This window comes from Podarcis raffonei, chromosome 7, assembly GCF_027172205.1.
Source record: "Podarcis raffonei isolate rPodRaf1 chromosome 7, rPodRaf1.pri, whole genome shotgun sequence".
In the NCBI taxonomy this organism is placed as follows: domain Eukaryota; kingdom Metazoa; phylum Chordata; class Lepidosauria; order Squamata; family Lacertidae; genus Podarcis; species Podarcis raffonei.
Window position 1 is genome coordinate 11,281,147 of NC_070608.1, and position 21,029 is coordinate 11,302,175.

The following is a 21,029-nucleotide window of genomic DNA, read 5'->3' on the forward strand; positions in this document are numbered from 1 at the left end:
AATTGCTGTTTCACTTCGATTTTAAGTTTTGTGGGGAGAAAGCTACGGGCACAAGCAACCTGGGCATTCTCCTGCTCCAGCCCCAATGAAGCACGTGGAAGATGTGCGAGGGGTCTCTTGTACAAATCCCACCAGCTTCAAAGGGGCACAGCATGGGGAAATGGTTCTGGTGGGTTGCACATACAGTGGTACCTCGGGTTAAGTACTTAATTCGTTCTGGAGATCCGTTCTTAATCTGAAACTGTTCTTAACCTGAAGCACCACTTTAGCTAATGGGGCCTCCTGCTGCTGCCACACCGCCACTGCACGATTTCTGTTCTCATCCTGAAGCAAAGTTCTTAACCTGAGGTACTATTTCTGGGTTAGCGGAGTCTGTAACCTGAAGCGTCTGTAACCCGAGGTACCACTGTATAGAGAACAGCCATGGAATAATTGTTCTGCAGAAGCCACATCTGCAGTCTTTTCTTTCACTCAACAACATCAGACCCTCCAAGTGTCCCAATTTTCAGAGGGACGTCCCTGATTCAGAGATGCTGTCTTGGTTTCTGGTTTGATCCCGGAACACCCCACTTTTCCTTAAAGGTAAATGGTAAAGGGACCCCTGACCATTAGGTCCAGTCGTGGCCGACTCTGGGGTTGTGGCGCTCATCTCACTTTACTGGCCGAGGGAGCTGGCGTACAGCCTCCGGGTCATGTGGCCAGCATGACTAAGCCGCTTCTGGCGAACCAGAGCAGCGCACGGAAACGCCGTTTACCTTCCCGCCAGAGCAGTACCTATTTATCTACTTGCACTTTGACGTGCTTTCAAACTGCTAGGTTGGCAGGAGCAGGGACCGAGCAACGGGAGCTCACCCTTATTCCCAGGGTGTTTTAGAACCATTTTTCAGACTTTGGTGGGTGCAGGACTGAGCTTAACTTTCTTGCGGTGAGGAGACCACGGCTGTGTGTTTTTATCTCCATTAAACATTTCTGCAGCACTCTGTAGCCTCCCTAGTTTCTTAATTTGAAAAAGTCCTGTGGCATCTTCCCCTGGACTTTATCTGAAGAGTGGAAAAAGCCAGAGTATGTGTTTGGGTACATGTGACCACCAAACCCTTGAGATTGCTGCGCTTGCCGATTTCGTTCTTAAGGGAAGTTCTTCCTCTTTCCTGTCTTTCCGTGCTGGCTTATTTTAAAATTCTAGTGCAGTCTGGGAAGTCCTGTAAGTATAAAAGGGAAGGCTTCACTTAAAAGACAATGGCAATGACCAGCTGCTAGGTGCAGACAGTAGACAGCTCCCTTGTGCTTACAGAAGGGTCTGCCTGAGGTGTCATGGAGCTTTTTTCTGAAACACAGGCACCCAAGAAGACTGCATAGTGCAGACCATTGGAGAGACGCTGTGTAGAATGAAAGGCAGAACATTCATACACACTCCTTGGCCACCTCGCAAGTCAGGGAAGTGTAACAAGTGTTCCTGGCCCACGAGAATTTCACAGAAATTTTATCCCTTCTGTTTTCTGAATGCTGTTTCTTTTCTCATAAATTGATAGAGAATGGTTGGGGAGAGGGGGGAAGCAGGAGAAATCTTTGGCACAACACTCAATACTCCATGTTATCTACAGAACAACAGGGAAGGGCAACAGCCCTGCTGATTATTATCACATTCTTTACACAACATTTTGCAGTTCAGCTTTAACAGAATATTACACTCTAACCTTGCACAGGCAATGTGTTGACACCAAATACATGGGCCGACGAAATTTAACATAACCATTAAATCCAGTAAAGCACATACAAATTAAGAGGGCTGTAGAATACAGTCATACCTCATGTTGTGTTAGGTTCATGTTGCGTCTTTTCGGCTTGTGAACACGGCAAACCCGGAAGTAAACTTTAAAGTAAAGTTTACTTCCGGGTTTCGCTGCACGTATGCGTGAAGAGTTCTGTGCGCATCACGCATGCGCAGAAGCGCCACTCTAGTTGTGGACTTTTTGGGGTGCAAACGGCACCCCGAAACGGATCGTGACCGAAACTAGAGGTACCACTGTATGCTATTGCTGGACAACAACATTCTAAAGATATACAAGTTTCGTCAACGACAAAGTTTTGCTAAACACACACACACACAGAAATACTTCACACCCATTTCACAGTTCGGCACATTATGAAATACTTATCCTCTTTAAAATGCCTTTACCATATCCCTTGCCATATCAAATATATAACTCGCTTTCCCTTTAATTGCTCCTAAGTTCTCATTAACAAAATACTCTGCATTTCAAAACCACAATCTGTAAGAAATTATATTCCTTTAGAAGGGGAGGGGGGGATAGTGCAATTCCAGAAATTCCAACAGAAAGCTTCTTGCCTTTCAAGCAAGACACCCTGACCGTGGGCTGGTGATGCAGCCCCACAAACATAGGGCAAATCCTCCAACTGCCAGCAGTGGGTGGAAGGGAATACTCCATATGGGGCAGTCAGCATTGGGAGCCTCATGCATGCACAGGTCTCCACATTATAGCCTTTGGCAGGATGCACAGCACATTCCAATACTCTATAATAACAAGTATTCAAGGCTCCAAAACATTATATGGAGCTTTCCGGTTCATGTGGCCAGCATGACTATACCGCTTCTGGCGCAATGGAACCCCTTGACGGAAACTAGAGCACACAGAAACACCATTTATCTTCCCGCCGCAGCGGTACCTATTTATCTACTTGCACTGGTGTGCTTTCAAACTGCTAGGTTGGCAGGAGCTGGGACAGAGCAACGGGAGCTCACTCCGTCTTGGGGATACGAACCGCCGACCTTCTGATCAGCAAGTCCAAGAGGCTCAGTGGTTTAGACCACGGCGCCACCCGCGTCCCATATGGAGGACTGCCACTGAACGGAATACACACTTTTATGGCCTGCATCAGGGTGCTGATCCAACAGGACAAAGCACACATGTGACAGAGGGAACCATGTGTGAGTTTTCCCAGGCTGAAAGTCCAATCTTGTGCAAGTCAAGTTGCTGCCAATCGCTCGGGGTGGGGTGAATCCCAGACTCCACCAACAGATAACTGGTAGCAATAAATGCTACTCGTATGCAGCTCCAGTTCCTGGGCTGGGATTTTAGTGGCCAGGCTTCCAGAAAGGATATTGCAATCGCTTCACACTGACTGGTTGTTTTGCTGCTGCCAGCTAAGGCAGACATAGGCAAACTCAGCCCTCCAGATGTTTTGCGACCACAACTCCCATCATCCCTGACCACTGGTCCTTTTAGTTAGGGATGATGGGAGTTGTAGTCCCGAAACATCTGGAGGGCCGAGTTTGCCTATGCCTGAGCTACAGCACGGTTTGGCTACACATTTTGTCTGAACCCAGGCTTAGCTTTCTCCAAGCAAGCTGCAGGTTGTAAGCCATAGGACAAACCTTCATTCCAGTTTGTGGCTTCTCTGCAGCCTGGGTTTTGACCATGTGTTAAGCCAAACCATAGCTTAGCCCCATGCAGTGCAGAAGTAAAATGACTAGGGAGATGTGATACAGCTGCAATATTGTCTCTGGGAATCTAACATGTTTGTGCAAAGCAATGGTTTGGGCTTAGCGTGGAAACCAGACCACTGTGTGTTCACAACTTCCTTTCCATGCATGGATTATCTTCCTCATCCCAACAACTCGCAGAAATTTAAACATATTTCAAGCCTGTTTATAACTCTCATAGTTCCTCCCTGGGAGATGTAAATTCTATGCAAATAAAGAGCTACCCAGGGCTGTAAATATATCAGTGTTGCCAAAAACACATATGTCAAAACAGGTTACAAAAACACATGGTTGAAAAAAAAGAAAAGAGCCCATCCAAACTACACTTGCAAACTGTAGTCTAAAATTACAAAATGCTAAGATATAATAAACAAATCGGAGGGGGCGGGACAAAAGAAAGGTTTGCCTTTCAAATAGTAATTATATATATATAATGTCTTGAATTCAGTGGAGATGAATAAGGACCCCTCCAGAAGTCTTTTTCATTGTGAAGATTTGTGCTCATAAGCAATCTGGCTTTCAATATTGTTTGTGCCTGTTATGGGTGGAAATACTCCAATTGGTGCATATCCCACGGCTTCCCTGCTGAAATCCTGCAACATTTCATGCCACAAATGTTCTCTTCCTTTCTCTTGTCCTGTTCATGTTGCACAATAGCGCATGAGTGCCCCTCCAGCTGGCAACAGTGCAGTTAACACTGGGGAAAACATCACAGAACTACTAATAAAGTAACTAATTGTGTGGAAAGTCCAGTATAGATCTATCACTAATGCACTGTTACTGGGACACAGCAGAAGAGTTGGAGAATTCACCTATAAAAACAAAACAAAAACATATTCAAAATATAATGTAATCTGCTCGGGGCAGACACCCCATTAAAATCAATGAAATAATTTTCTGAGAAGCCAAAAACCTGTCTTTTTGATGAATTCAGAGGACACTCAATACACACAAAGATCAGGAAACTTCATCTCGTAGACTGGGATGGACTGGTAATGGTTGTGTCCAGTGTTAATCGCCACCGTTCCAGAAGGGCTTGGAGGAGGCCTGGGGAAGATGGAGAACAAATAGAGGCATTGTTTTTAGGCTTTACTGCATGCTCACAATTTTATTTGTCTTGCTTTTCAGTGTTTGTGATGAGGCACTCATTTCAGGTTTTCTCCTGCCTGGGGTACTGTTGGGAGAAATATTGGGGTGATACCCAATACCCCCTGTGGGTTTGCCTGGACAACCCTATCAGATCAATTAACAGGCATTTATTCAGCATTGAAATGGACACCACTTTAACCCCACCTGGGAAGGGAAGAAAGTGCCGAGGAGATTGAAAGATACAGCAATATTTATGGTTTAAGCATTCCTAAACAACAGGTATTCTGTCCAGCTAAGTTATGCGTCATAGTTACAGCTTTCTGGTATAGCAATTGCCTTCATCCTTATCTCCTTCATTTTGCTGTTCACGCAACTACAATATTCAATGGCTCTCTGCTCAAGTATACACGACTACTCAACTTTGCAGCATGTGTCTGACTTACTCATTAACCCCCTTCAACATATTTTGGTTCTTTCCATAACATTATACTTTGGAAGCTTCAGTCGTCTGGGGTTCTTTTAATTGTCCAATCGCCCCACTTATGCAACTATTTTATTTATTCATATCCCACCTTTTCTCCCATATTGGGGATTCCATGCTTTCCCCCCCTGCGGTGCCAATTTTTTTCTTGCCGTGGGGACCAACTTCCGGGTCAGAAGTGTGCCGGAAATAGCGTGTGTGCACGTGCATGGGCGCTCCTCACCTGGAGGAGTGCCTGTACGCGTGCGTATAAGCCATTTCCGGCGCACTTCCGGGACAGAGAAGCGCCCATGCGCATACGCTATTTCTGGCGTTCTTCCAACCCAGAACCGCGCCAGAAATAGCTTGCACGCATGTGTGGGCACACACACTCTGGCCCACCAAGAGGTCTGCCGGGGAGTGGACCGGACCAGCCTCAAAAAATGTTGCCGAACCCTGCCTTAGAAGGAAGTGCTACAGATATTAATGGGACCCTAGGAAGTATGGATGGGGGTGCAGCCAACATCTCCCCCCGCCCCCACCCAAAATAAAGCAGAAACACAAGTTATTTTTTGGAAACCAGGAACAACCTGGTAGCCTTGCCTATTCTTCACAAACGCAAAACCACTTCCATGAACTCTTACCGAATGGTCCGTTCCAATATCTGTGTCAGCCTGTCGTGGAGCAAGTTTGCCTGCAGGGAGAAAAGATTGAATATTTTAGGGAGAGGGGTGCTGGGGAACCACCGCAACCTTCTGACAAATTGGTCTGGAAAAAACAGAGCCAGCAATAGCAGCACTGATCTTGTATCAGAATCCACTGGCATTGTGGGCATCTAGGGCACCATGAAGTTACTGGGATTGGACATGGTGCTTATGGGCACCCACACAGCTGGGATTGCCCAATCACATGGAAGCTTGGGCACGGACAGCTCCTTATGCATTTGGTGTCCATGACCAGAAAGCCTGTGGGAACACATGGCTGTATTGAGGCGGGGGGCAGCAGCATGCCTGACACTGGGGACACACCCAGATGTGCAGTCCCTTTCCCAGTGACTGCCAGTGATTCACACAACTGATGTGCCAGGGGAGGGGTACACATCCAGGATTATATCCTTGCAAAAAGTTAGGTGCATAACCATTTCAAGGAAACTTGCCCACACCAAAACACGTGTCTGTAAGCCACAAATTGTTAAGGCAAACTCTTAGGGCAGGGGTGGCTAACCATTTTGGGGGTCAAGGGCCATGTTGAACCATTGTCATCCCTTCAAAGGGCCGCAGGTCAAAGCTGCTGACGCACAAAAGCAGGAATGGTCAACTTGCCGAAATGGGGATAGGCATTTTTTTTTAACAAGACAAATTTTAGGGTCTCTCAAAGGGGAGGGGTTCCACACAAACCTTTTAGCATCACAGAGAGACCCACAGGAAGAAGAAGAGGAGTTTGGATTTGATATCCCGCTTTATCACTACCCGAAGGAGTCTCAAGGGGACGTGGGTGGTACTGTGGTCTAAACCAGAGAGCCTAGGGCTTGCTGATCCACAGGTCGGCGGTTCGAATCCCCACGACGGGGTGAGCTCCCGTTGCTTGGTCCCTGCTCCTGCCCACCTAGCAGTTCGAAAGCACGTCAAAGTGCAAGTAGATAATTAGGTACCGCACCAGCGGGGCGGGAAGATAAACAGCGCTTCTGTGCGCTGCTCTGGTTCGCCAGAAGTGGCTTAGTCATGCTGGCCACATGACCCGGAAGCTGTACGCCGGCTCCCTCGGCCAATAAAGCAAGATGAGCGCGCAACCCCAGAGTTGTCCCTGTCTTGACCTAACGGTCAGGGGTACCTTTACCTTTAAGGAGTCTCAGTGTGGCTAACATTCTCCTTTCCCTTCCTCCCCCACAACAAACACTCTGTGAGGTGAGTGGGGCTGAGAGACTTCAGAGAAGTGTAACTAGCCCAAGGTCACCCAGCAGCTGCATGCGGAGGAGCGGGGAAGCGAACCCGGTTCCCCAGATTATGAGACTACCCCTCTTAACCACTACACCACACTGGCTCAGGAGTGGTTGGGCGGGGAGAGGAATTTTAGTCTCAAAACATCTGGAGGGCCGGTAGCCGCTATTAGGCGCAGGAAACAAGAGCTTTCCAATGCCAATATGCAGGCGAAGGCAAATACTTAATTTTATTTATGCTGTCTAATTGTAAATTGCTGTTATGGCCTAATCTGTATTGAAATTGTCCTTTGTTTTTTCCGGTGTTATGCTTTGCTGACTAGCTGTACGAGTTAATCTGGTCTGTGACCGTTTAATAAAATTTGATTTGATCTGGAGGGCTGAGGTTGAAGAAGCCTGCCCTAGAAGATTTCTTTGTAAGATGCCTGCCAAAGGGTACCTGTATGCATGGGGGAGGAGGCGGCATCTAAGTGTAGAGGGGTGTTGTTTGGGACTCCAACTCCCATCAGCCCTAGCCAGCATGGTGAATGGTTGAGGATTATGGGAGTTGCATTCCCTAGCATCTGGAGGGTCTTATGTTGGCTATCCCTAGTCCAGGGACAGGAGAGCCTTAGCACTTCGTCTCTGACATTCGTCGCTAATGAGGTCCAGCATACCTGGTGCATCTGTTTAAGCCCTTAGTAGGATCGAGTAGGCGGATCATGGCCCGAGTATTTACCTTGGTTTCACACTGTGCAGCAATTTCCTCAAAAGGAGCCTTCTGGAATTTTTCAATCACAAGGCGCCTTCTTTCTTTCTCTTGTTCCTCAAGCCCATTGTTGTCTTTTGGAGAGATGGGGGTGGGGGGAAAACCAACCAACTTTAAGCCAATGACTTTAAGCTGCTAACAGCATCAACAGAGTAACCAGAAAGCAAAGCAAAGGGAAACATCAGGAATATTATTCATCCTCATCCCAATTTAGGGCCAATGTATTAAACAAAGTTGGTCTTAGTTGGTACTTAGTTGGTCTTTAAGGTGCTACTGGAAGGAAAAAAAAAATTTGTATTAAACAAAGAGTGAAGTGAAATAATTCACCCTTGAAGGAGCATATTATTTTTACTAGTGAATACAGAAATGCAAAACCTTCTTACCTATTGCCTGCTTCAGCGTCTCAAAGGTGATTTCTTCAGTGCTATTTGCCTAAAGAAACAATAGTGTTTAGGCTACTGTGTCAACCGCAGTAAAAGGTCAGCTACAATTCATCTTAAGTGTCTCAAATATTTTTTCCACCCGAAAAACAGCCCTTTGAATCATGTGTGTGTGTGTTTTTTCCTGGTGACATTTTTACTTTAAATGCAGTACAGTAGATCTGCAAATGCAAATCACAATACTGTGGTATATAGATAGACTGAAAGCACTGAAGAATGTTTATGGGGGGGGGGGGAGAGAGATGCATGATCTTTTCTTTAATGGAACTGTTACATACCTTTTCATCCAGGCTGCAGCCAGGCAGAATGTCTACCTGAATTGACAAGGTGTCCACGATACTCTTCCTCCTGGACAACCTGTCTTCATCTGAACAAAAAGAGAAATGCCTGTCTCGTCAAGACATCATTGTGCTTTCCTGTTTTCTTTGCCCCAAACTGAAGCGAGTCAATTCAAATTTCAGTGGCCCCTCCCCGGCCCCTATGTCTGGCCCTTAGGACTCTGTCCAGCCACACCTCTTGTCTCTAGTCCACACCCTTCACCTGCCTGCTTCACACTCTCTTTGAGTGCTTTTGCCTGGCTGGAATTCATCCTGAAACTCCAATAAGTCCTCTGGCTTGCATGGGTGGAGGCAAAACTAACCCCAAATAACAGTCGGCATCAGCTAAGTGTCCCTGGGAGAAATGCCCTGTGACTGGGTCACCATCAATGAAAAGGTCCTCTCTCCACTGGTCTTCTACTTAATTTCAGAAGATAGGACACTTACAGTACATTTCTGAGCACAATTCAAAGTGTTGGTGCTGACCTTTAAAGTCCTAAACGGCCTCGGTCCAGTATACCTGAAAGAGAGTCTCTACCTGTCTCTACCATCATTCTACCTGGACACTAAGGTCCAGTGCCAAGGGCAGTTCCCTTGCTGCAAGAAGCCACATTACAGGGAACCAGGCAGAGGGCCTTCTCGGTAGTGGCACCCGCCCTGTGGAATGCCCTCCCATCAGAGGTCAAAGAGAACAACAGCTACCAGGCTTCTGAAGGCAGCCCTGTTTAGGGAAGTTTTTAATGTTTGATGGATTACTGTGGTTTAATATTTTGTTGGAAGCCACCCAGAGTGGCTGGGAAAGCCCAGCCAGATGGGCAGGGTATAAATAATAAATTATTATTATTATTTATTATTACAGGAAGGCATAAAGGTGTCAGAAAGCAGACAGGTTCATAGATGGTGCTTCCAATTCCATGGCCTTGAGCCATCAAGGGCTTTGCAAGAGAATACCAGCCACTTGAACTGTGCGCAGAAGCACACTGGCAGCAAAGAGGCAGCGTGGGGTAGCGGTTAGAGTGCTAGGCTGCAATCTGGGAGACGGGAGTTCAAATCCCCACTCGGCCATGAAGATTACTGGGTGACTTTGGGCAATTACTATCTCTCAGTCTGGCCTATTCCGCAGGGGTGCTGTGAGGACACATGGAGGATAGGAGAGCCCTTGGAGGAAAGGTGGGATATAAATGCGAAGATAGATAAAAAAACATTTGGGAAAAAATACCTATGAGATGCGTACAAATATGCTACATCTACTAGGGTTGCTATCAGTGCCAGATTTACATATAAGCTAAAGCTATAGCTTAGAGCCCCACTCTCTTGGGGGCCCCCAAAAATGTAAAGGTAAAAAACCTAGATGTACATTTCCAAAATATAAGATAAAAAACAAATAAAATAAAACCTACATACAGCAACAGTGTTTTGTGTTGTGTAGGCTCCTGTGATGTAAGTAATGGGCCCCGCCTGCTCCCTAAAATATCACTGGTTTGCTCATTTCTATATATAAGGTGCCTACATTCTGCATGGACTGGTTGCATGGCAACATGGGCAAACGGCTTTAGATACCTATTAGGTCCATAAATTACCATACAGCATATATTCAACACAAAAAACAGTGACAATTTGTTGTTGACAAAAGACAGCTGGACATATAAAGGGCCCCATTACTTCAGTAGCTTAGGTCCTCATCAAACCTAAATCCGGCCCTGGTTGCCCTATTTCAAAAAGTAAAAACCAGGACACCCTGTATGGCAGTCCTAATGTCTACAGTTGTGTGGGTCACAGCTACTAGGAGCAGGGGAAATAAGGGGAAATCGCACAACACTGGGATTTTCTACCTATGAGCATAAGGAGCTTATTTGGCTGTCTCTGGGTGCTACCACCATGAAGCTATAGCGGGAACAAGCAGTGGGAGCTCCAATTTACCTTTTGACTTGCGCCTGCTTTTATGAGGCTTTTTGCCAGATGGGAATAGAGCTACATTTCCGAAGATGCATAAGAATGGAAATAGAAGCTTTAGGATGACATACCATACAGGAAATTAGAAAAAAGGAATGGGGCAGCAGAAAAGCCACCAATGTTTGGGCCAGAATCTAAATAACTAGGCAACCCAAGAAAGGCTCTGGGTCTCAGTTCCTTTGCAATGCTTTGAACTGCATTTAATATGTTAGTGATGGAGAAGGAGCCTGTTCCCCACCCACAAGAGCTAAACACGTATGTGTGCATGTCTCACTCTGCATATAGTTATCTCTCGCTTGGACTACTGCAATGTGTTCTATGTGGGGCTACCTTTGAAGGTGACTCGGAAACTACAACTAATCCAGAATGCGGCAGCTAGACTGGTGACTGGGAGCGGCCGCCGAGACCACATAACACTGGTCCTGAACGTTTCCAAGCACAAATCAAAGTGTTGGTGCTGACCTTTAAAGCCCTAAATGGCCTCGGCTCAGTATACCTGATGGAGAGTCTCCACCAACCCCATCGTTCTGCCCGGACACTGAGGTCCAGCGCCAAGGGCCTTCTGATGGTTCCTTCACTGCAAGAAGCCAAGTTACAGGGAACCAGGCAGAGGGCCTTCTTGGTAGTGGCACCTGTCCTGTGGAACGCCTTCCCACCAGATGTCAAAGAGAAAACAACCACCAGACTTTTAGAAGACATCTGAAGGCAGTCCTGTTTAGGGAAGCTTTTAATGTTTAATAGGTTATTGTATTTTAATATTCTGTTGGAAGCTGCCCAGAGTGGCTGGGGAAACCCAGCCAGATGGGCAGGGTATAAATAATAAATTCTATTATTATTATTATTATTATTATTATTATTATTATTATTATTATAGAGACACAGAATCAATAAGACTATTGAGCATGCCTAAAAGTAGATCCAAGAAGACTTTGTTGTTCACTAGCAGTGAAATGTATCACAGCATTTATTCATCTCTAAAGGGCCTCCACGATGGATATAAATAGCTGCAATCAAGAAAGCCAATAGGATATGCTTCTAAAAATGTATGCATATGCATTTCACTCAGATAATATTATGAGTATTTGGGATTCTCCTACAACAAGGATGGGGAGCCTGGTTGCACTTCCAATGTTGCTGGACTGCTGGAAAGCACCAAAGGATGCTATATGCAACCCCCTCCCTTAAAAAAGCAGCTATGATAAACAGTGGTCAATGACTACAGGTGAAGAGGATGCGTGAGCCACCAGGGGCTTACCTGTCACAAGTGGTACATATGGCACAGACAGTCTCTCCACGCAGTAGCCACTGCCACCCAGCGATTCTGCCATTTGGTTGGTCAAGAAGAACAAGCTCGTTTCGTCCTTCTCCAGGGACTTGGGCAGGCTTCAAAACACAATTTGCAATTGTGGATTTAAAACCATTAGGTAAAAGAAGCAAAGAATGAGAAAAAAAAGAGAGGCATGGTTCAGAACGTAGGTTAGAGCGAATTACCCAATGGAGCATATTGCACCCTAGATCTGATTCTTAAATACAGTGGTACCTCAGGTTAAGAACTTAATTCATTCCGGAGATCTGTTCTTAACCTGAAACTATTCTTAACCTGAGGTACCACTTTAGCTAATGGGGCCTCCCGCCACCACTGCGCCATCGGTGGGCGATTTCTGTTGTCATCCTGAAGCAAAATTCTTAACCTGAGGTACTATTTCTGGGTTAGTGGAGTCTGTAACCTGAAGCATCTGTAACCTGAAGCGTCTGTAACCTGAGGTACCACTGTAGTATTTAGTACCAACAAGACCAGGGATGTGCCTTCCAGGCCTTTCTACCAAGCCACACCCCTTCTCCACAGGCCACAACCCTCACTGGCCCTGCTTCACACCTGGAGTGTTTGTACCTGGCTAGAATGTGTCTTTGAATTCTGATAATGTCTCTTGCTTGTCTGAATGGAGGATACAGAGCAGAGCAGGGTGCATGTGTGCGTCAACTAAACTATTGCACAAAGGTAAGATTTGCATTGATTACTCTGCACACTTTTGCCTCTGGTTCTGCCTGACACTGGAATCTGGTTCCAAGAGATTGCTCAGAAGGGATTGAGAAAGCTCCCCCACTCTTGCATTAAAGCCTGGGGAACACAGTGTTGGGAATCTGAATACGTGCAGCTACTCACACAGAGTCAATTAGGGTTTGGCAGACAGCCAAAAGGCAATGTGAAGGAGTAAGTCTGCCTGGTGATACAGAGGCATGGAGACAGCTCTATGATTGGTCAAGCTCTCTCACGGGAATAATGATTAATGGCCTACTAACTGGAATGTGTGTTAGTACGAGGTTGAGTGTAGGAGTTGGAGGTTGAGAGTTGTGAGTTGGGTATGAGAGAGTTAGCTAAAGATCTGTGTTCTGTTCTGTTCCTGTAAATAGTCCACTTTATATAATAAACACCTGGTTTCTGCTTCGTCCATCCTGCCTGCAGCCAAGTCGCCAATTGCTTCCATGGATTCTGCGTTTACTCTGCTAGGTCTGGCTAAGGTCCTGCAACTAGTCAGAGAGTTGCAAAACACCAAATAGGTTTTGAGGATGGCTCAGTTGGTAGAGCATGAGGCACTTAATCTCCGGGCCATGAGTTCAAGCCCCACATTGGGCAAAAGATTCATGCACTGCAGGAGGTTGGACTAGATGACCCTCACAGTCCTTTCCAACTCTACAGTTCTATGATTCTGTTTTGTCCACCCAGCCCAGTACTGTCTACTCTGAGTTTCAGAGGCTCTCCAGGGTCTTGGGCAGAAGATCTGTCCTCACTGCCCTTTAACTAGACATGCCAGCAACAGAGATGGTCTTTCACAGTCCTTAAGTCAAAAACATTACTGGTTCTCATGTTTTACGAGTTGTTTAAAATTTCACATACTTGCACTTCTCTCTGAAAATTGTTTCTGGTAAAAAATAGGGTGCTTCTACATGTCTGGTTTCAATGACCTGCAACACGAGCAGAAAAACAAGACAGTGTTTGACGATTTTCTCACTTTGCATTCTATGTTAAAATGTATATGTTTAAAAGAGAGAAGAAGAGAGAGACAAAATACTGAGCCTCCATTACAAGAATCCACTGGAGATAGAGGATTCGAGAATTGAAATTTTTAAAGATATACCAAAACACCTATTGGACCTGAGAGCTAGCTACGGAGACCTAGTCCATCTGTTAAGAAGAAACAGCATTATTTTCAGGTGGGAGTTCCCCCAGGGCCTGTCCTTTAATTACAAAGGGAAAAAAGTGAAGATAAGATCAGAGGAAGACAAAGTGAGATTTCTGAATTACCACGAGGAAGATCTACAAAAAGAGGCAGAAAAAGAGCCGAAGACATCAAGACCAGGAGTCCTGGACATAGGGAAGCCACCATCAGGATTGGAGAAAACAGAGAAAGTAATACCACCCACTGATCAAGAACAACTGTCGGGAGCAGTTGGAGGGACAACAGAATAACCACACAATGTCTCTGCAAGTACTAAGTTGGAACATCTGGGGCCTGAATTCCCCTGACAAGAGGAAAAGAATCTTTCATTTGTTGAAAAAAGAAAATTTGGACTTGATTTGCCTGCAAGAAACCCATGTGACTAGAATACACAGGAAAGTATTGATTAATAAAAGATTGGGTCAAGAATTTATTTCATCAGACAAAGTTAAGAAGAGAGGAGTTGTGATCTATGCGAAAGAAAGTTTATCACCAAAATTTATCTTCAAAGGTGAACAAGGAAGATTTGTGGCAATTGAAATACAATCCCAAGGAGAGAGACTCTTGATAGTAGGTGTTTATACACCAAATGAGGGGAAATCAGAATTTTTTAAGAAACTGCATGAGACGTTGTTGAACTTTATGGACTATAACATCATTATGCTTGGAGATATGAATGGAGTAGTATCGACAAACATGGACAAGTCAGAAAGACAAGTAATAACAAAAGATGGAAGACTACCGAAATCTTTCTTTGAAATGACAGACAATATGGACTTAATTGATACTTGGAGAACAAAGAACCCCCTAGGTAAAGAAGGGACCTTCTTTTCTGAAGCCAAAAAGACCTGGACAAGAATTGACCAAATCTGGATAACTAGAGGAATGGCTCCAAAGATCCGAAAGGCAGAAATTTGCCCAAAAATCTGCTCTGACCATAACCCTGTGAAACTGGAAATGAAACTAACACTGACTGGTTCCTTCAGATGGAGGATGAATGACACCTTGTTCAGAGATCCAGAAATCATTAGGAAGGCCCAAAAAATTATGAAAGACTATTTTGAGATAAATTTGAAGACATCAGTGGAAAAAAGGGTAATCTGGGACGCAAGTAAAGCCGTAATGAGAGGATTCTTGATTCAGCAGAACGCAAGATGAGAAAAAGGGAAAGATCCTGGAAAAAATAAAAGAAGGAGAGAAGAAGCTTAGAGCTAAACCAAAGTCACAGGAAATCTTGAGAGAGATTAAGTTTTACCAAGTACAATATATGAAAATGACAAATCAGGAGATAGAATGGAAAATTAAACAGATGAGACAGAAGACCTTTGAATCTGCTAATAAATGTGGGAAACTGCTAGCATGGCAGTTGAAGAAAAGACATAAGTTAAATACTGTGACTAATCTTGAAGTGAATGGAAAGAATATACAAAACCCACAGGAGATCAGAAACTGCTTCCAGAGATATTTTAAACAACTTTATACACAAGGGCCACAGACAGAGACTAAAATTGATCAATTTTTGAAAACCAATGGATTACAAAAAATCTCCCAAGAAAATAAATTATTGTTGAACTACAAAATATCGGAACAAGAGGTTGAAGGTGCCATACAGAGTATGCAACTGGGAAAATCTCCAGGGCCTGATGGATTAACCTCCAAATACTATAGAACTTTGAAAGACTATTTGATTCAACCACTAAAGGAGGTTTGCAACAAAATTATGGAGGGGAAAAAGGCGCCGGAGTCGTGGAAAGAAGCTTACATCACACTTATACCTAAAACTGAGTCTGAGAAGACACAACTTAAGAATTACCGCCCCATATCCTTGCTTAATGTGGATTACAAAATTTTTGCAGACATTTTGGCCAAAAGACTTAAAAAAGTATTAGCAGAGATGATACATAAAGACCAGGCTGGCTTTCTCCCTGGTAGACATTTATCTGATAATATGAGGAATGTAATTAATATCTTGGAAAAGCAACAAGTGAATATCAATACAAAAGCAGTTTTGATATTTGTAGATGCGGAGAAAGCCTTTGACAACACTTCTTGGAGTTTTATGAAGAAAAATCTTCAGGGGATGGGGGTTGGACAAAACTTTGAAAATGGTATAGGTGCGATTTATTCTGAACAAAAGGCCAAACTGATAGTTAACAACATAGTGACAGAAGAATTTAAAATTGAGAAAGGGACACGACACGGCTGCCCAATTTCCCCACTGCTTTTTATTTCGGTCCTGGAGGTTTTGCTAAATATGATCAGAAGGGACCAGCTGATTCAAGGTATTCAGGTCGGAGCTAAACAATATAAACTTAAAGCCTTTGCAGATGATCTTGTATTGACACTACAGGAGCCAGTATCTAGTACCAAGAGGGTTCTAGAATTAATCCAGGAGTTTGGTCAAGTGGCAGGCTTTAAGCTAAAAAAGTTAAAAACTAAGGTTTTGGAGAAAAATTTGACGCCGATTGAGAGAGAGAGGTTTCAGAAAGAGACAGATTTAACATTAGTAAAGAAGGTAAAATACCTGGGGGTGAATATGACTGCTAAGAACGCGAATTTATTTAAAGATAATTATGAGAAATGTTGGTCAGAAGTGAAGAAAGACTTAGAAATTTGGTCGAATCTGAAGCTTTCCTTGCTTGGTCGAATTGCTGTTATTAAGATGAATGTACTGCTGAGAATGCTGTTTTTGTTTCAATCATTGCAAATTATTGACAAGATGGACTGTTTCAAGAGGTGGCAAAGAGACATTTCTAGATTTGTCTGGCAGGGCAAAAAGCCCAGAATAAAATTTAAGATACTTACTGATGCTAAAGACAGAGGGGGGTTTGCCCTGCCGGACCTTAAACTTTATTATGAATCAGCAGCTTTTTGCTGGTTGAAGGAATGACTACTTCTTGAGAACCCTGACATTTTAGATCTTGAAGGTTATGATAATGTATTTGGGTGGTATGCATATTTGTGGTATGGCAAGGTTAAAGCGCATAAAGCATTTAAAAACCATATTGTCAGGAAAGCACTATTCAATGTTTGGATAAGATACAAAGATTTTCTGGAGAATAAAACCCCAAGGTGGTTATCACCTATGGAAGCGAAAGCTATGAAAAAACTTAATATGGAGGCCAAATGGCCAAAGTATTGTGAAATTTTGGAACAGGAAGGTGACAAGCTGAAATTGCAGAGTTATGAGAAGCTTAAAGGGAAGGTGCGAGACTGGTTACATTATTTTCAAATAAGAGAGGTTTATAATCAAGACAAAAAAATTGGTTTCCAGGTGGAAAAATCAAAATTAGAAACAGAATTGTTAGAACCCAATGCTAAGATATTATCAAGAATGTATAATTTGCTGTTGAAATGGAGTACTGAGGAAGAAACGGTAAAATCTGCTATGATTAAATGGGCACAAGATATAGGATATAACATTATGTTTGCGGACTGGGAGCAGTTGTGGACCACTGGGATTAAATTTACGGCATGTAATGCCCTAAGAAAGAATATTATGAAAATGATGTACAGGTGGTACATGACCCCAGTCAAGCTTGCAAAAATTTACCATTTGCCCGATAATAAATGTTGGAAATGTAAAGAAATTGAAGGTACATTCTTTCACCTTTGGTGGACGTGCCCGAGGATTAAGGCTTTCTGGGGGATGATTTATAATGAAATGAAAAAAGGTATTTAAGTATACTTTCGTGAAGAAACCAGAGGCCTTTCTCCTGGGCATAGTTGGCCAATTGGTGTCAAAGAAGGATAGAACTTTCTTTATGTACGCTACAGCAGCAGCAAGAATACTCATCACAAAGCATTGGAAGACACAAGATTTACCCACCTTGGAAGAATGGCAGATGCAAGTAATTGACTATATGGAAATGGCTGAGATGACTGGCAGAATCCGAGACCAGGGAGAAGAGTCGGTGGAAGAAGATTGGAGGAAATTTAAAATTTATTTACAGAAGCATTGTAAAATGTATGAATGCTGATGACATTGAAATAAAATGAAGGGGTTCTAGCAACAAGATAGATAAAAATTATAAATTATAAATTTGGGAGGTAAAATAATTAAGGATAAAGTAGTAGGATATGAATTTGCTGAACTAACTGTCAAAAAGGGATACAAAAAAGGGAGGCGTGAGGAAGTCAGGAAAATAAGTTAATCAAAGATGAGCAACTAGAAAAGAGTGATTTGTGTTTTTCTCATTTTTGTGTGTCTATTGATTCCCCCCCCCCATGTTAGGTTAAATGTTTGTATTTTTGTATTGTGAAATTTTGTATTGTTGTGTTTCATATTTCCCCTGTGTTTCCACTGTTCTTTGTTTGGCTGTTTTTTTTTCTATTGTTAAACTTAATAAAATATTATTATAAAAAAATAATAATAAAATGTATATGTTTGCAAATAAATAAATATGCATTGCAAGTGTAGACGACATGTTTAAAGGATAAGCCTGCTTCCTTTAAGCCCCAGCCCATGCCTGCTGTCACTCACAGCGGTCTGTCTCTGCAGTCCATACATATTACCACAAGTAACCCCCAACCCAAATTTGCTTTGGGCTCTTGATTTAGCCAAGCCGGGAGGGCAGTTCTGCTAGTGTATCAATGCAAGGCACACCCGCGAAAATCAGAAGCGATACAGCACCTTAGTAACATGTTGGCAAAAAGCAGGAACAGCGATCATCTGGCTTAGGAAGTTGAGGTATGCAGCTACCACTGCCATCACACTACAGCGATGGAACATGGGCAAGTTGTCTTCGTTAAGGATTGCAATGTCCTACAATGAAAGGAAGGGAAGAGGGAACCTCATTCAAGACTGGCATTGGTCATATTTTTTTCATATGGGTGAAAAGACTAAGAGCCAGGAAGGTTAAAACAGTTTTTACCCCTGTCCCAGGTCAGTGTTAAGTCTTTTGAGTGGAGAAGTCAGTTCAAGTTTTATTTATTTATTTATTTTGCAGGACAAACTAGTCTTAATAGCTTGTGCAGTGCACAACACACCTTAAAACAGTTTTTCAGGACATGGGTAGTTATGATCTGACAGTGTGTTGGAGCAAGGGTTCCCAAACTGCAGCCCATGGACCGTCATTCATTCAGGAGCTTTGTTCAGGTAGCTGGGGGTAGGGGTGGGGTAGTCAGTGAAAAACAATAGAATAGAATAGCAATAGAATCCAACCTTAGAAAGAAAAGAAGCAATGAAAATGTTATGTACTAAGCTTGGATCCTAGAACAATAGGCAGGTAGGATCCTAGAATGCAACAACTGGGATGGACAGGTATCAGAAAAGCCCACTGCCCATCCATCCCATGAACACTGGGAACACTCTACTGCCCCCTTCCCATTTCTGAGGCTGCTCTACACTTTAACTAAGTTTTATTTTGAAACCACAGCATGTACAAAAAGAAGGTGAGATTCTCAAGGTGGAAAATGATGCAGCAGGTAGATTCGAAGCGTACAAAATAAGCGCACCGTTCTCGATCAGAAATACAGATTCCAATCTTTAGACATGATATCAACAAAGCCGCCCAGATGCACTTTGAAAGCCCTACCTGCAAGGCGATAGCGACTCTGATGAGGTCAATGACCACTTCTTCGTTGGCTAGTTCAATTGTCATGAGAGCCAGCGTTGTGTAGAGAAGCTCAAAGTTCTTCTGGACATTGTCCTCTTCCTTACATCCTAAGTAGACATGCCTATACAGCTGCTGCCCATGCTAGAGAGAGCAGAGAGGAGTCTTGATTAAGGTTTTCATTGCAATAATAATAATAATAATAATAATAATAATAATAATAATAATAATTTATTATTTATACCCCGCCCATCTGGCTGGACCTCCCCAGCCACTCTGGGCGGCTTCCATAAAAACCAAAAATACAGTAAAATATCACACGTTAAAAACTTCCCTGAACAGGGCTGCCTTAAGATGTCTTCTGAATGTCAGGTAGTTGTTTATCGCTTTGACATCTGCTGGAAGGGCGTTCCACAGGGCGGGCGCCACTACCGAGAAGGCCCTCTGCCTGGTTCCCTGTAGCTTTGCTTCTCGCAATGAGGGAACCACCAGAAGGCCCTCAGCGCTGGACCTCAGCGTCTGGGCAGAATGATGGGGGTGGAGACGCTCCTTCAGGTATACTGGACCGAGGCTGTTTAGGGCTTTAAAGGTCAGCACCAACACTTTGAATTGTGCTCGGAAACGTACTGGGAGCCAATGTAGGTCTTTCAAGACCGGTGTTATATGGTCTCGGCGGCCGCCCCCAGTCACCAGTCTAGCTGCCGCATTCTGGATTAGTTGTAGTTTCCGAGTCACCTTCAAAGGTAGCCCCACGTAGAGTGCATTGCAGTAGTCCAAGCGGGAGATAACCAGAGCATGCACCACTCTGGCGAGACAGTCCGCAAGATTTAGGATAAAAGAAATGACTTCTTTATGCATAGTCAAACTATGGAACTTGCTCCTCCAGGAGGCTGTGATGGCCATCAAGTTGGGTGGCTTTGACAGAGAATTGGCAAATTCATGGAGGAGGTGGCCATCAATGGCTGCTAGTCATGACGGCTATCCTCTGCCTTGACAGTTCTAGCCAGCAATGCTTCCAAATACTAATTGCTGAAAACCATGAGAGGGGAGAGGGCTCTTGTGCTTATGTTCTGCTTGTTGGTTTCCCACAGGTATCTGGCTGGCCACTGTAAGAACAGCATGCTGGACTAGATGGGCCATTGACCTGATACTGCAGGCTCTCCTTATGTTCGTATGTCAGGTTTTTTGGAGCCACTGAACTAGGTAATACTTGGTGCACATTCACAATACAGGTATTGGCTTCTACCAAAGCCAGAGCTGCCTCTTCAATCAAGTGGCCCTCCAGATATTTTGGAACGCGACTCCCATCAGTCCCAGCCAGCGGAGCCAAATGTCAAGGTTGATGGGAGTTGTAGGTGATGATAATAATATTGTTATATTTATTTCTAGCTTGCCTTTTCCCCAGACTGGGACTCAAGGCAGCTTCTCATGGTAGACCACCAAGAGAACAGGATGCTAACCAGCTGAGCCTTTGGTCTGACCCAGCAGGGCTCATCTTATCTTCATCTAGCCCATGGGTAGGCAAACTAAGGCCTGGGGGCCGTATCCAGCCCAGTCGCCTTCTAAATCTGGCCCACAGACGGTCCAGGAATCAGCGTGTTTTTACATGAGTAGAATGTGTGCTTTTATATAAAATGCATCTCTGAGTTATTTCTGGGGCCTGCCTGGTGTTTTTACATGAGTAGAATGTGTGGTTTTATTTAAAATGCATCTCTGGGTTATTTCTGGGGCATAGGAATTCATTCATTGCCCCCCCATATAGTCCAGCCCCCCACAAGGTCTGAGGGACAGTGGACCAGCCCCCTGCTGAA

The 21,029-nt window shown here is 44.0% G+C and overlaps 1 protein-coding gene across 5 annotated transcripts in view; it reads right to left on the minus strand.

Moving 5' to 3' along the window:
• Positions 1-21,029, minus strand: part of EFR3A (EFR3 homolog A) — an 87,740-nt gene continuing 66,711 nt past the window's right edge. For 2 of the 5 annotated variants that reach the window (XM_053395291.1, XM_053395292.1), the window contains exons 16-25: positions 19,201-19,362; positions 18,297-18,428; positions 13,342-13,409; positions 11,701-11,828; positions 8,454-8,542; positions 8,119-8,167; positions 7,706-7,809; positions 5,696-5,745; positions 4,455-4,549; positions 4,057-4,314 (exon numbers count right to left, since the gene is read on the minus strand). In XM_053395291.1, the coding sequence (XP_053251266.1) occupies positions 4,280-4,314; positions 4,455-4,549; positions 5,696-5,745; positions 7,706-7,809; positions 8,119-8,167; positions 8,454-8,542; positions 11,701-11,828; positions 13,342-13,409; positions 18,297-18,428; positions 19,201-19,362 (912 nt within the window). In that variant the 3' untranslated portion in view covers positions 4,057-4,279. Of the gene's footprint in view, positions 1,200-4,056; positions 4,315-4,415; positions 4,550-5,695; positions 5,746-7,705; positions 7,810-8,118; positions 8,168-8,453; positions 8,543-11,700; positions 11,829-13,341; positions 13,410-18,296; positions 18,429-19,200; positions 19,363-21,029 lie in introns of those variants that run through there. The other 3 variants (XM_053395295.1, XM_053395294.1, XM_053395293.1) reach the window with 3 other exon arrangements.